The 15161-nt window shown below is 43.7% G+C and overlaps 1 protein-coding gene across 2 annotated transcripts in view; it reads left to right on the forward strand.

Moving 5' to 3' along the window:
- The window catches only part of GSN (gelsolin), a 34018-nt gene extending 19092 nt beyond the window's left edge, over positions 1-14926 (forward strand). For both annotated transcript variants that reach the window (XM_089534976.1, XM_089534975.1), the window contains exons 2-17: positions 2732-2933; positions 3886-4040; positions 4558-4719; positions 5751-5900; positions 6561-6650; positions 6893-7025; positions 7436-7524; positions 8000-8215; positions 9134-9267; positions 9967-10057; positions 10696-10866; positions 11536-11710; positions 12160-12284; positions 12948-13025; positions 13707-13767; positions 14510-14926. In XM_089534976.1, the coding sequence (XP_089391102.1) occupies positions 2741-2933; positions 3886-4040; positions 4558-4719; positions 5751-5900; positions 6561-6650; positions 6893-7025; positions 7436-7524; positions 8000-8215; positions 9134-9267; positions 9967-10057; positions 10696-10866; positions 11536-11710; positions 12160-12284; positions 12948-13025; positions 13707-13767; positions 14510-14679 (2193 nt within the window). In that variant the 5' untranslated portion in view covers positions 2732-2740 and the 3' untranslated portion in view covers positions 14680-14926. The remainder of the gene's footprint in view (positions 1-2731; positions 2934-3885; positions 4041-4557; positions 4720-5750; positions 5901-6560; positions 6651-6892; positions 7026-7435; positions 7525-7999; positions 8216-9133; positions 9268-9966; positions 10058-10695; positions 10867-11535; positions 11711-12159; positions 12285-12947; positions 13026-13706; positions 13768-14509) is intronic.
- The last annotated feature ends 235 nt before the right edge of the window (positions 14927-15161 follow it).

Raw genomic sequence — 15161 nt, forward strand, 5'->3', positions numbered from 1 at the left:
TTGGATCGCAACTCTCAGAATCCCCAAGCCAGCCTAGCCATTCTCCCAACTGCAATGTTAATGGGAAAGGTGCACCAGTTGGGGAATGAATGAATGGTTCAATGCCTATCTCTACCTTTCCCTGACCTATGCCTGATGCATAGGAAACAAAGATAGGATCTGTAATTCTATCTGTGACTTTGTGCTCTGGACACACCTAGTGCTGGAGTGGCTGCTCCCAAAAGTTTTTGACTGAAATAAAGTGGATCTCCATAAGGGAGGAAACAAGTTCCCTTGTGTCAAGTTAGATTTAAAACACTTTGGATCACTTGAAAAGGTGCTGCCAACTAACTGGATAGTTTCCAAGAAGCAAAAATAAAACTTAGCAATTAATTATAATTGTATTTATTAATTAAAGCAGGTACTGTAAGTGATGTACTCTTTACAAGAGGCAACCCACCCATCACACCCTTCTCTTTCACAAGAAGGAGGACATCTGTCTTCCAAGTTGCTAGGACACAATGTGTATGTGTGTGTATGTGTGTATATGTGTGTATATATATATATTGAAAACCACTTCCTTAGATAAGATATATATATCTTATCTAAGGAAGTGGTTTTCAACATCTAATACTCCAGATGTATTTGACTTCAGCTCCCACAATCCTTTACCATTGGCCATGCTGACAGGGGTTCCTGGGAGCTGAAGTTCAAACAACCAGAGGCCCAAAGAACATCTTTGATATAAAGGGACTTGTAAGTGTTGCATAGTGAAATAGTTTGAGTGTTGGACTGTGACTTTGGAGACCAGGGTTCGATTCCCAACTCAATTATGACCTTGGGCAAGTCACACTCTCTCAGCCTCAGGGGAAGGCAATGGCAAACCTCCTCTGAACAAATCCTGCCAAGAAAACCCTGTGACTGGTTCGCCTTAGGGTTGCTGTAAGTCGGAAACAACTTGAAGACACACAATAGCAACAACCCTGTTTGCGAATGTCTTGCATAGAGAGGCTGACCTGATGCTCATACATGCCCTCAACTATCTCAGTTCAGGCTTTGCCTTCCCACTTTCTCAGCTCTTTTTTAAATGTTCACATTTCTGTCTCCCGTTTTCCCTTTTGAGGAGCTTGCTTCAGTTGCGGCAAACTGAGTGCAAAGTGCAAAAGTAATTTGCACCCAATTCATGGGGAGAAAAATAGGAGATGAATAGGTGAAATCCTGCCCTTCCCAGTAGGCTCAGGCAAAAGCAAACTGCAGAAGCCTCTCATAGATTGTGCATTCTTCCTCATTAATAACTTTTCCTATCTTGACCACAGACTGATGTTGAATGACCAGTCCACATGTGTCCCAATTTTCATCTGTGAAATGTTGGGGGGCATGGCTGCTACATTATGGTCATTTTGGTGCTAGGTAAAGACTCTTTTATGTTCTCTGGGATTTTAAGAAGGGTTTTTATATCTTAGCACTTTTAAATCTTGCAGCCATTTTAATTTGGTTACATACGCTCTGACGCTTTTATTCTCTGCTGCTGGCCTTGCCTTAGCTGTATCATATACTGCCTTCAGTCCTAGCTTGCTGAATGCATTTTGTAATTCCAATGCGCTGCCAACTGTCCAATAATTCTGATTATGGGATGATTGAAAATTGCAGGCAATCAGCCAGCAAGCCAAGCAATTATTAATATAGATGTTATGCTTCTGGAGCTTTGAACACTGTACGTTTCTTGCAGTATATTGTTCTGTCTGTTGGCAGGCCTCCTATCCTCATGATTTAAGATTTGTCTTTATGTGTCATGACACAGGAGAGATCTGTAAGGAATTGGGAATCAATGAGCAGGAGATGGTTCCAAAGAATATACTTAGCATGACAACTAGGGAAAGGAGCCAGACAAGCAGGTGGAGTTAAACTAGGGCATCAAAATAACCAAATTATGTAGCCGGACCTGTTTGCTAATCCCCCCAATGTACCCTCCGGCATAAATATGTCACTTGTTGTTGACAATGTCTTGCAGTGTTTATCAGCGGAGCTCTTGCTGCTCAGTGGCTAGACCGCATGAGGGTTGTTGTGTTTTTTAAAGGTAACCCAAGTAACGTAATGAAAACACGGTTCTGAGTCATGCTTGAGAATGTGACTCATGCTGCCATACAGTGCAAAATGACTGGGCTTCTCATGGGTAGCTTGGCTGCTCTTTGTGCCAAGGCATGTTGGGAACAGGCCAAGAGTTTTTCACCCAGCTGGACCTGGGGAAGGGTTGCACTTTGTGCAAAAGTTTCAAGATGCAATTACCTTCTTCTCTTTCCCAGCCTAGATTTCTTGGATGACGTCTTCCATCATCCCCACTGTTTAAAAAAAAATGAGAGAAAACTTGACTCTTTGCAGAAAATTTTGCAATAAAGTAACAGTGCTGTCAATTCATGGATTTCATGATTGTTTAAACAGCTCCCTTCCTCTTTGTTAGTATCGTCTGGGCCAGAGTTTGGAAAAATTGCATTTTTGGACAACCATTCCTTCTGCAGGATGGGGTTTCTGGAGATATTCTGGTCCTTCAAAATAACTTTTCCAAGCTTTAGTCCAGGCATCGTTCCTACTACAGGGTGGTTTCCTCTGGAAAGCTGCGGAAACCATCCTCGCCACAGAGGCAGCTTAAGGAGGTGGCAAACTTGAACAAAGACTTCCTTATACCTCCCAAACTGAACTGAGTCAGTTGTATGTTTTTTTTTCCCCCTCAGTCAGTTCTTCTTTTCTCTCTCAGCCTGTTAGCATGGTGGAGCACGCCGAATTCCTCAAAGCCGGGAAGGAGCCAGGCCTTCAGATCTGGAGGATTGAGAAGTTCGATTTGGTGCCAGTGCCAAAGAACCTCTATGGCGATTTCTTCACCGGAGATGCCTACGTGATCCTCAACACCATCCGGCAACGGAGCGGGAATCTGCAGTATGATCTCCATTTCTGGCTGGGTAAGGGAGGCTTCTTCTGTACAAAGGCAGCCATTTCTTCATTGTGCTTAAGAGAGAGACTGTGTGGTTAGAGGAATGGATTGGGATTTGAAGCATGCAAGTTCAAGTCCTTCCTCAGCAATGAAGCATTCTGGATGATGTTGGGCTAGTCAGCCTCTTTCTTTCTGACCTACTTCACAGGGATTTTGAGATGTTAAAATGAAGGAGAGCTATGTGCATCATCCTGAGTCCTTTGGAGCTAAGGCTGTTGCCATTATTGGGTGCCTTCAAGTCGTTTCTGTTTTATGGTGATGCAAGGAGTTTTCTTGGCAAGTTTCTTCGGAGGGGGTTTGCTATTTCCTGTGAGGCTAAGAGAGTGTGACTCGCCCAAGTTCACCCAGTGGATTTACATGGTTGAGCAAGGATTCGAAACCTGGTCTCTGGAGTTGTAGTCCAACGCTCAAACCACTACACTATCTCACCTCTTATGTAGACGAGTATGTGACGAGATCTTGTAGCACCTTTGAGACTAACTGAAAGAAAGAAGTTGGCAGCATGAGCTTTTGTAGACTGAAGTCTACTAACTCAGATGCATTTGGTGGAGTGGAAGTCAAGGACAGACATATATATATATATATGCCATTGGTATATAGATGAGAATGGCAACATTTTAGGGGAATTAGCTCAAATACAATAGCGCTTGTTTAGAGAAAAGGAAATAAAATAGTTGCACAGTGACTAGTCTGGCAGTGCTAAGAGACCTCTGTTTGGAAGCATCGGAGGGAGGAACTCTCCAGAAAGGAAAGTGTGACAAGTGGGAAACGCCCTTTATCCACTCAGAATGGCAACCCTTTTGCACCAGTTTAGGATCTTGCCAGATGATTTCATGCAGCAATGCAAACTCCAGCACCACTTCATGAGTTGGCTAACCTTTGCATCCCTCCTCTTTCCTCTCTTTTTCCCTGATTCCTAGGGGACCAGTGCAGCCAGGATGAGAGCGGGTCCGCTGCTATTTTCACGGTACAACTAGATGATTATCTTGGTGGGAAGGCAGTCCAGCATCGGGAGGTGCAAGGGCACGAATCATCAACTTTCCTGGGGTACTTCAAATCAGGCCTCAAGTACAAAGTATGTATCAGTCCAGCATCTTGTTTAACGGTGTCATATATATCTCATAACCAAAGAGTTCATAGACAGCCAGTCAGATACAAAGAGAATGGTTACCATCTTACCATTCATTACCCTTCTATATGTTGGTTGTAGCTCAAAGAAAGCTGATCTAGAACCTGTTCCCAAATTGGCCATAGATCCATTCATTTGGAAATTAAAGTTTGCTGTCATCCCTGGTTTGGGGAAACCCAGTGTCATTTGGTGCTTCCCCTGTCTGTGGAGCAGTGAAACCATGTCAGGATTTAATCCTTCAGCATCATGGACAGCTTCTTTAAAGCTAGCTAAAACCAAGAATATTTTCACTGCCCCACTGAGATGGCAGCCACCACTAAATAAAACTGTTTGCAATGTACTCCAACCACCCCTCCATTTTCTCCTCCACCGTGTTAGGGTTTATCTCAACTTTATTGTGTTAAAACTGAGTTCCTAATCTCAAGGGAAGAACCAAACCAATCAGGATTTTTGACCCTTCTAGGCTGGTGGTGTGGCTTCTGGCTTCCGGCACGTGGTTCCCAATGAAGTGACTGTCCAGCGACTCTTCCAAGTCAAAGGCAGGCGGACGGCACGAGCGACAGAGGTCCCCGTCAGCTGGGACAGCTTCAATAGCGGCGATTGTTTCATCTTGGATTTGGGCAATGTAAGTTTCGTGTGGTGTGTTGAACACACAACAATGTGGGCAGCCAGGTTTTGTGACTGGCTTCTTTGGGAGGAAGGAGATAGTACCCTTTAAAACAACCCTGAGTTTGTTGTTTCTAATAGCTTGGCTGCAAATTGGCCCTCCATATCCACAAACTCTGCATCCATAGATTCAACCATCCATGGCTTGGAAATATATATGATAGTACAAAATAAAATGATTTGCCATTTTTAAGGGGGACTATTTATGTATATAATGTGACTTGAGCAGATTTGGGTATCTATAGCGGAGTGTTCCTGGAACCAAACCCCAGCAGATAACAAAGGTCCACTGTAGATTATATAACAACAAAAATGCTTTTTAAAGCAAATATTTTTAGTAGGAGCGTGGCATGCATACAGGGTTTTCTATGACGCAAGCTGTCAATCTCTGCTTGAGACTACCCCCTCCTGCTAAGTAAACTAATTTTTCTGGTCAAGAGCAGAAGGAGGCTGGCTGGTTTGCATCCCCCCCCCCCCCCCCAGCTGTCACAACAAAACAGTCTGTTCCTGCCCACAACAGGTTGAGAAAAGCACTCTCTCCAAAAAGTGCATGCATCCAGTCTTGCCAAAAACATCTTCAAGCCTTGCTGGATATTTTTGTTAATTTCCATATTGTTGCATTTGTTGATCCCATCATAAGATAAATCCTTACTGGAGAGGAAGTCTGTTTTTCCAGATGGCTCTGCAAAATGTTTGATTCTAGCCTGAAGCCTTCCCAGCTTCAGGCAAACGGCATCCACATGGCCAAACTTTCCCAAGCCTTGCTGGATGATGTTTTGTTATGTTGCTGCTTTGGAAGAACTGATCTGAGCTATTGAAAGATGACAGATAACCATGGTTCATGAAGCCATGACAAATCATGAAGCTTTGGGGACGAAAGTTACTTTCTTGAAAGATGCTTCCATTGCCTCACATGAAACCCAACTTTTACTTGTACCCTGTATGATCATAGTACTAGCTATTTTCACGATTCCTTTCTCTGTCTGACAGTTTATTCACCAGTGGTGCGGCTCCCAAGCCAATAGGTTTGAAAGGCTAAAAGCCACAGAGGTTGCCAAAGGGATCCGGGATAATGAGAGAAGTGGCCGTGCCAGGGTCTATGTTGAGGATGAAGGTGCTGAGCGACAAGAGATGCTTCAGGTATGTATTTATTGATTTCCTCATAAATGGATGTGGTTTTTCTAGCCCTGTCTACCACCAGGTCATTAGTCCCTACCTTGTCTCCTTCAAAGATGTAGAGTAGGGTGGGCAAAATGTGGTCCTGGTGCTGAATGTAGCACCTTAGATGCTGTATTTATAGCCCTTGATCTCTCTAGATTCACCGCACAACTTCATTTCTGTCCTCCCCAAAAAGTGAATTGCCTCTTTACTGTTTATTATGACCACAGTAAAACATTTAGTTGCACAGTCTAGGCCATATTATATATTATTCAGGAGACCCAAGCTTGGATCTCCCAGAAACATTTTGGGGTTCATGTGTTTTCAAACTGGAACAAAGCCATGGGAGCTGCCAGTTTGCTTACAGCATCATTTTGGTCATCTCCCTCACCTTTTGTCTTTGGTTCTTCCCTTTTCCTGTTCCACTGTTTTTCAAAACTATTCTTCTGAATCACATGCATAAAGAACAGTCAGTTGAAATTCGCAGATAATTCTCTTTCTGCAGCAATCTTGTTCTTTAATCTCTGTCCCTTTTGGAGCATCTGGGAGCAGCGAGACATTTCTTTCTTCCTCTCTCACCTTCCCAACTTGTCTCTCAGATACAGATACAGATAGACGGATATATAAATATTTGTCTTTCAGGTCCTGGGACCCAAGCCCAGTCTGCCGGAAGGCACAGTCGATGACGCCCGAGCCGACGCGACCAACAGGAGACTGGCTAAACTCTACAAGGTATATAACAAGAAGCAGCTGGCCACAGAGATTTTTGCAAAGCAAAGAGGGATGTCTCCAAAACCAGAGGGATTTTATTTCCAAAGAGAACTGAGGGCAATTGCAGCCTAGCTTATATGAGAGATTACTTTTTGAGCCGAGTGCATGATGCAAAGGCCAACACACCTCTGGGATATGGAAGCATTCTTCCCCATGGATACACAAATAAATCAGTATGGATATCCATTTTGTCCCACTTACAGGTCTCCAACAGTGCAGGGAATATGGCCGTTTCTCTGGTGGCGGATGAGAATCCATTCTCTCAGTCAGCCTTGAACTCAGAGGACTGCTTCATCCTTGACCACGGCACCGATGGCAAAATCTTCGTATGGAAAGGTAAATTGGAAGGAGTTAAATGTGGGCCAGCATGGTGTATTGGTCTGAGTGTTAGAACAGGACATTGGGAATCCAGAGTTCGAATTCTGGCTTGGCCATGGAAATCCACTGGGTGACAGTGTAGATGCAGCCACAAGTCACACTCTCTCAGCCTCAGGGGAAGGCAACGGCAAACCTCCTTGTAACAAATCTTGCCAAGAAAACGCTGTGTTAGGGTCACCAAAAGTCAAAAATGACTTGAAGGCACACAACGACAAGAACATATATATGTACATATATTCCTGGTGGGTCATAGACATGAGAGAACATTCGAATGGTGAAGAGAGGCATGCCTTACTCAGTCCATGATATATGTCCACATTCACACCTATGTAAAATACATGTGTCCTTGCACCCATTGTTATTCACAGGTAAAAACGCCAATGCTGAAGAAAGGAAGGCCGCCTTGAAAACAGCCTCAGAATTTATCACCAAGATGAATTATCCGCGACAAACACAGGTGAGGATAAAAGAAAAGCTGCACAGTGCAAAACTTTATCAAGTTACAGAACATAACAGTACAAAAACTGTATTGTTGGAGATTACACATTTCCATTCAGAGGAGGAAATAGGAATGCAAAGAGAGAAGTCAGAAAGGAGGGAAGCAAAATCAAAGTCTGAAATGGAAAAACTGGTTGTATTCAGACATCACACCAAAATCGTGTAATTTAAAATGTTTCCCCCCACCTCCATAAATTTAGAGTGACTTGTGGATACACAGACCATGGTGTTACACAAACCCATGCTGTTGTGACCAGCTGGGGATGATGGGACATGGAGGCCAACCACATCTGGAAGGCAACCTTACAGATATCTTTCAATGCAAACCAGTTTTAAGTCTTGGAAGTGTGGAAATTCCCTTTGTTTTCCTCTTAAATGGAAGCCTGGCACAGAACAAAATCTTGACCCATCTTGAAATGCTTTCTTTACTTCAGATCCAAGTCCTTCCAGAAAGTGGGGAAACGCCTCTGTTCAAGCAATTCTTCAAGAACTGGCGCGACAGGGACCAGACGGAGGGGCTTGGGGTAGCCTATGTCTCCGGTAGCGTTGCCAAGATCGAAAACGTGCCTTTCGATGCTGCCACATTGCATGTCACCCCGACTATGGCGGCCCAGCATGGCATGGAAGACGATGGCACTGGGAACAAACAGGTACCTGATGCACAGAGTGGGTAGGCTGGTGCATGGCTCTTATTGTGCCCATTTGGTGGATTACTTCAAGACAGAGGTCAGACTGAGCTTGCAAAAGGAAGTTTGGGTTACTGGCCCAGTGGTTTTTATTGCAGTCAGTGAATATGACACAGGAAACCTGTGCAAGAGCTTAAAATAACCCCATAGTCCAGCTTTGCTGGTGCTCTTCAGTAGTTTTTTTGGACTACAGTCGGTCCTCCACATTGTCGGCTATTGCCTTTTGCAGGTTTGATTATTCATGGATTTGCTTTATATGTTCTCTCTAGGAATCTCTAGGTCCGACAATACAACTCTGTTGTCAATGTCCACCAGAGGTTACCCTGGAGGACCTAGAGATTCCTAGAGAGAACATGCTTATAGGTCCTCCAGCGCAATTCTTTAATCAGCTTCCAGTGACTCTTGGGCAAGTCACACTCTCTCAGCCTCAGAGGATGGCAATGGCAAACCCCCTTTGAAGAAACCTGCCAAGAAAAGCAGGTGATAGGTTTTGACTTAGGGTCGCCATAAGTCAGAAACGACTTGAAGGCACATAACAACAAAGTTGGAAACAATGTGAAGGCACACAGTTCACACACACATACACACTTAATGTATTGCAAAAACATGATATGGAATGGCAAACCAAATAATCTGTGAACACTAATAATCAAATGCCTACAAAACATAGATGAGAAACAATGGGTGCAAGGCAGTGAAAGATCAGCAGTCAACAACAAAACATATGTGTAGTGGACTTCTAGATTATATCCTTTTTTGATATATTTTCTTCAGTCATCTTCCCGTTAGACTGCCAAAAATACCCAACTGTGAGTACAAAGGTAGTCAAATTAAGAAGAACGCTAGCAAAAACTCTTTTCAAATACGCCATTCTCCTTATAGATCTGGAGAGTGGAAGGTTCCACAAAGGTGCCAGTCGATCCTTCAAGCTACGGTCAGTTCTATGGCGGAGACAGCTATATCATCTTGTACGATTACAGGCATGGAAACCGGCAGGGGAAAATCATCTACACCTGGTAAGAGAGCTTTTTTGGAGCTGAATTCTTGAATGATGTAGGCAAAGCATTGCAAGGGTGGAAATTGTGTGGTCTTCTACTTGTGGTTAAATTGCAACTCTCCACCACTGTAGACAGCAGATCCAATGATGAGGAATCCTGCATATCCTCTGCCAATCTGGCAGAGATATTCCCAATTAATCCTCTGTCCTCCCACTTTTTAGCCGCTTTTTAAATGTCCCAGTTTCTCTCTCTTCCTTTCAATTTTCCCTTTCATCCTCATCTTACTACATTTGGTGCAAACTGAGTTCAAGGTGCAAAAGTAGTTTGGAGTCTATTAACTCAGCAGTGGAGAGAGGAAAGGAGGGAGCATAACCTTTCCCTTCCCAGTAGGCTGAGGCAAAAGCAAACTGCTGCAGCCTCCCCTGGCTTGCATGTGCTTCCTCATTAACGGCTTTTGCCCTCTTGACCACACTCTGATGTTGCTTGGCCGCATGTGTTCTGGTTTTCATGTGTGAAATGTTGAAGGGTATGGAATTAGATTTGTTAAAAATGCTTAACAACCCATTTAAAAGACAAATGACCATCCCTGAAGATTTATTGGATCTGCTCTTCCCAGATCAAGGACTGCCAAAACATGAAGGCTAGCTTGTGACCCCACAGCCACACTTTGAACATCCTTGCTCTACACACTCAAAATATTTTGTTCTTTCTTTTCAGGCAAGGTGCCGAATCCTCCCAAGACGAAATTGCAGCATCTGCTCTCCTTACTGTCCAACTGGATGAGGAGCTGGGAGGTATTGCAGTGCAGGTATGTATAAAAAGGAAAACCAGTGTCTATGATTTAAAGCTACATCAACACTACACAACCCCTTGTAGAATACCAACACTGCGCAAAACAGTGGGTGCTGTTGTGCAATGTGCTACCGGAATGTGGAATATGAAACTGCAATGCACAACAGTGCTGGATGTGCAATTCCATTCCCACTATTGTCAACACAATGTCTGTTACGCTATGGTGAATAAGTTGCCCTGTATGCATAGTGTGCATTGACAGACAGAGTAGTGTAGTGGTTTGGGTGTTGGACTAAGACACTCGGAGACCAGGGTTCAAATCCCTGCTCAGCCATGGAAACACTCAAAGGAAGGCAAAAGCAAGCCTGCTTTGAACAAATTCTGTCAAGAAAAGCCCACAATAGTGTCACCTTAGGGTCACCATAACTCAGAAATGACTTCAAGTCATACAACAACAACAATGCATAGCGCAACTTACACATGCATATAAATGGCATCCCAAAGAAAATAACAGTCTTAGGTTATTTTGTAGGCTCAGTGACTTCACTGGTCTGTTTCCATTGGCAAACTGACTTAACACCACAATACGAGAAGGGCATTCATCCTCAGGCGTTTCTTTCTCCATGGAATGACTGTGGGCTTTTTTCTTCGCAGAAACGGGTAGTCCAGGGCAAAGAGCCACCTCACCTCATGAGCCTATTTGGTGGGAAGCCTTTGATCGTGTACCAAGGCGGCACCTCCAGGGATGGCGGTCAGACAAGCCCTGCAGCAACGCGGCTTTTCCAGGTCCGGTCCAGCACTTCTGGCGCCACCAGAGCTGTGGAGGTAAGTGACTCCTAAATGCATGGATAGGCTACATAACAACCTCATTTATGCACTCTTCAGTGCCCAAAGCCCACCACCTGAATTTCTGTAAAGCCCTTGAAACCATCCCACATGGTCACCCTGTATTCTGTGTTTTGTGGCAATAAGACAGGATCGGAGAAGTATCTAGCTATGTCCCCATAGCCAGATGCACAATAATGACACTAGCACTGAGATCCACAAGGGTTTTCCAAGGTCTGGGTGCTTCTGGCTATGGAAATGAAGCCAAATGCTTCTCTGGTTCTGCCTGCTTGCTGCAAAGCACAAAATGGCTGTGCAAGGCAAATTCAAGGGCTTTATATATGGCTCAACGTAGCGCAGGTCTGTTTGCAGATATTTATGCTATGCTGAGGGGATGTTGGGTTAAGGTGGCAAAAGTCAGGACTGTGGACAGCTCCTTATGTGCTGCTTCAGCTGAACTGGAAAAACATGTTGCCCCAGCAAAGGACAACTAAGGTCCCACCTCTGATGGACAATGACTGTAATTCTTAAAGGGTCTGTGGCGGTTTCTATGGCTTCATGCTCCTGGTCCTCAAAAGCCAACAGGATGGTGCTCTAAAGGAGACGCTTCTAGAGCCCCAAAGTCAATGTTTCCATCTTCGATGCCATTCTGTGTTCCTTCCTTCACAGATAAATGCAGCTGCAAAAGAACTCAACTCCAATGATGCCTTTGTGTTGAAAACTCCCTCCGCAGCGTACCTCTGGGTGGGCCAAGGAGCCAGTAACAGTGAGAAGTCTGGGGCTCAGGAGCTGCTGAAGATTTTGGGAGCGCGAGGAACCCAAGTTGTTGAAGGCAGAGAACCAGGTTCGAAGTGTGATTTCTCCCCTTATACTTTTCATCCTCTGGTTCACACACCTTCCTGCTTTCCTGATCCTCACACTCAGGAAAATATGCAGACCTGGAATTTTGATCTCATTGTTGCATTTACGGTTTATCTGGAGTGAAGAACTTGTAACCCTCCAGATTTCGTAGGACTGCAAAGCTCAACAGTTGTGACATTGTGTAAGGATGTTGGGAATTGCAGTCCATCTGGTTGTCTGGGACTATATCTTGCCCACCTTTGATGAACATGATCCTTTGGAAAAAGTTAAAAGAAAGACAGAAAGATTTCTTAACAATGCAATGTTTATCTCTGATATCGGACCCAACACTGTCTAATGAACCCTGTATTATCTATATAAGATGTCTTCCTAGCAATGTAATGATGGTGTAGGCAAAATCACATGTATAAAATGGCCCACTCTGTTTTGCAGATGCTTTCTGGGATGCTCTTGGTGGTAAAGCTCCATACCGCACCTCTCCACGCCTGAAGGACAAGAAGATGGATGCTCACCCCCCTCGACTCTTTGCCTGCTCTAACAAGATCGGGCGCTTCATAGTGAGTGTCTCATGGGCCAGAATCCTTTCACACATATATCAATCATTGTGATGCATCGTGATGGAATTGCTGGGTTAGAGAAGTAAAGTGAAGGTTTTTGAGGATATTGGGAAATGATGGGTGTTGGACTGGCAATTCTCATGTTCCTGAAGGTGTCTTTGAATGATCACAGAGGGATCGTACACATTTATTGCAGTGTAGGAATACACCATTGTGAGAGAAAGGCAGGATATAAATTCAATAAATAAATAAACCACACCAATATGGTTGTGTCGGTTCTCTCAGTTGTGCAACAAATGCCAAGATGTTGAATTTAACCATTCTGCAACTGTCAAATAGCTCCCCACTCACCAAGTCAAATGTGAGAGAAAGGGTTGTGTGCATACTTGTGGACTGCATGCACACGACTAGGGACCACATACAACTTCTAAGAAAGTGTTTATACTCATGCAACCACTTTACACTAGTGTAGAGTATTTTTACACTATTATAGTGCCCTAATAGAATTCTAGCTAGACTCTACACATGGTCAGAAGCTCTGTTCCAGATGCACCTGATTTTAGCCCTTTGACTTCCCAGCATGGGTCCAATGATGTGGATCCCTTGTGAGCTTTGGAATGGGATATTTGCACTCCTTAACATGTCATCCGATATTCTGTTTAGATTGAAGAAGTGCCTGGAGAGCTGACCCAGGATGATTTGGCCACAGATGATGTTATGCTCTTGGACACCTGGGACCAGGTATGCATCTCCTCATTGGTAATCTGGTCTTTTCATGCTCTGTATCAGAGATCCCGGATTCTACCAAGGTAGCTTAAAAGTGCCATGTTCCTGTTCAGTGGTGCAAGTCATTGACATCGGTGGCTGCTTGCTTACACTGCATAAATATGCTAGATTCACTTCTTGTTTTTCTCTTATAGACTTGCAATCTATCCGTCTGATTTGTTCACTTCAATTGACGAGGATTTTTAACTCCCTTTTGTCTAATAGCAACAACTAAAAGACTTCCTGACCCATCCATCCATCACTTAAATTACAATTAAAATAAACAAATACTTGGGGTGGGGAATGCAGAGATGGGTTATTTTTTCTGTGAAATGACTTCTAAGATCATTTCTGGTGCTGACTGCAAATTCCTGGGCTAAGCCCATGCTCCGAGGCAGCCTTGCTTTGTAACTTTGCGCTCACCTTCACAAACTGTTGTTTTGCATCCAGTCCAGATGATGCACTTAAACGTCTAAATCAAAACTTTATAGCCCGAAGTCTGCTTGCCTATCCTGTTTTTCTCAGTCACAACCATCTTGCAAGATAGCATAACACTGATGGATTATTACTTAACAAGATAACTTTTGGTGGGCATCACGCATAAGGTAAGGAAGTTAAAATAGCCTCATCAAAGTAATTTTTCTTTCTTTCTGAAAGGTCTTCATGTGGGTTGGAAAAGATGCCCAGGAAGAGGAGAAGACAGAAGCAGAGGCATCAGGTAGGTGGCACACAAGTCTCTCATTCTGGCTCTCCATTTGTTGTTGTTGTTATGTACCATCAAGTCAGCTTCCTCTTATGGTGACCCTGTGAAAGAGAAAACATGCCGGGGGTCACTGTGTTGGCCATTTAATAAATTCAAGCAAAAATCCCCCAAATAGTGCTACCTTTATTGGCCAACCAAAATGTACAACATACTTATTGCAAGCCTTAATTCGCTCTTTCATCTCATGTCTTAATTTATTCTTCCCCTTTCTATTATCATAATTACGATGGTTTACAAACAGGCTCTTCTTTGCCTTAGAGAGCAAAGACGTTTTGTCCAAAGGCTTTTTATCCTGCATATGTAATTTCTCTTGTGGAAGTGGTTGAACATTTTGTCTGATGTGGTCTCAAAGTAGTAAAAGCCAAGTTATACATATGATACCATCACAGATGTACATTGAGCAGAGATGCACATAGACAGTTGGCTGCATTATTCAGTTCCAGTTCTCGCATTTTGGCTCTTTCTTCAGTGGCACAATACTGCTGTTGTGTATTAAATATGCAAAAGTTGTGTAGCACAATTAGACCTAAATCCTATTGTCAGTTCTGACTATAATAATCTGTAACATACAAACTTCTCTGTATGGAGAGATTTACACTATGCAACCCCAGTGTAGGATATCGGCTTTGAAACCTTACAGGAATCCCGTCTCTCTTGTATTTTATCATATATGTTTTTTGACTTGGCTCTTTTACAGCAAGGAGATACATCGAGACAGATCCTTCCAACCGCGACAGGAGAACTCCCATCACACTCATCAGACAAGGGCATGAGCCACCGACTTTCACTGGCTGGTTCCTGGGCTGGGAAGACGATTACTGGGAAGTTGATCCGTTGGAGAGAGCCCTGGCGGAGCTGTCTGCATAAAGACGGAAGCCGCTTTCTCTTTCTCACTCCTTCGTATATTGGAAGAAACAAAAGATCTAGTGCCTTTCTGGCCTCTGGTGAGGTCCTTCCTTCTTCCACCAGACACAGAAGTGTGGCCTTTTCTAGCAACCAGTAGCCCAAGGCTCTGTGCAATAGCTGAGATCCTCCCCATAAACTGTTATCCTTGTTTATTTTCCTACTTCTTTGAGAACGGCCTTTAATAAAGCTTACCTGGAACTTGTTAAAAGTTTGTCGGCTTAAGTCTTCCTGGAGGTATCTGAGAATTATTTGCAATTCCCCACCTTGGTTTACTGAGAAAGGGAGAAATGGCATTTCCTTTACAAATACAAACACAAACCCTAGAGAAATCACAATCTCTTAGCTTCAGAGGAAGGCAACGGCAAACCCTGAAGAAATCTTGCCGAGAAAACCCCATGATAGGTTAACCTTTGTTGTTCTTGTCTGCCTTCAAGTTGTATCTG

This window comes from Sceloporus occidentalis, unplaced genomic scaffold, assembly GCF_023333645.1.
Source record: "Sceloporus occidentalis isolate IW3139 unplaced genomic scaffold, rSceOcc1.0.p SCAF_8, whole genome shotgun sequence".
NCBI lineage: Eukaryota > Metazoa > Chordata > Lepidosauria > Squamata > Phrynosomatidae > Sceloporus > Sceloporus occidentalis.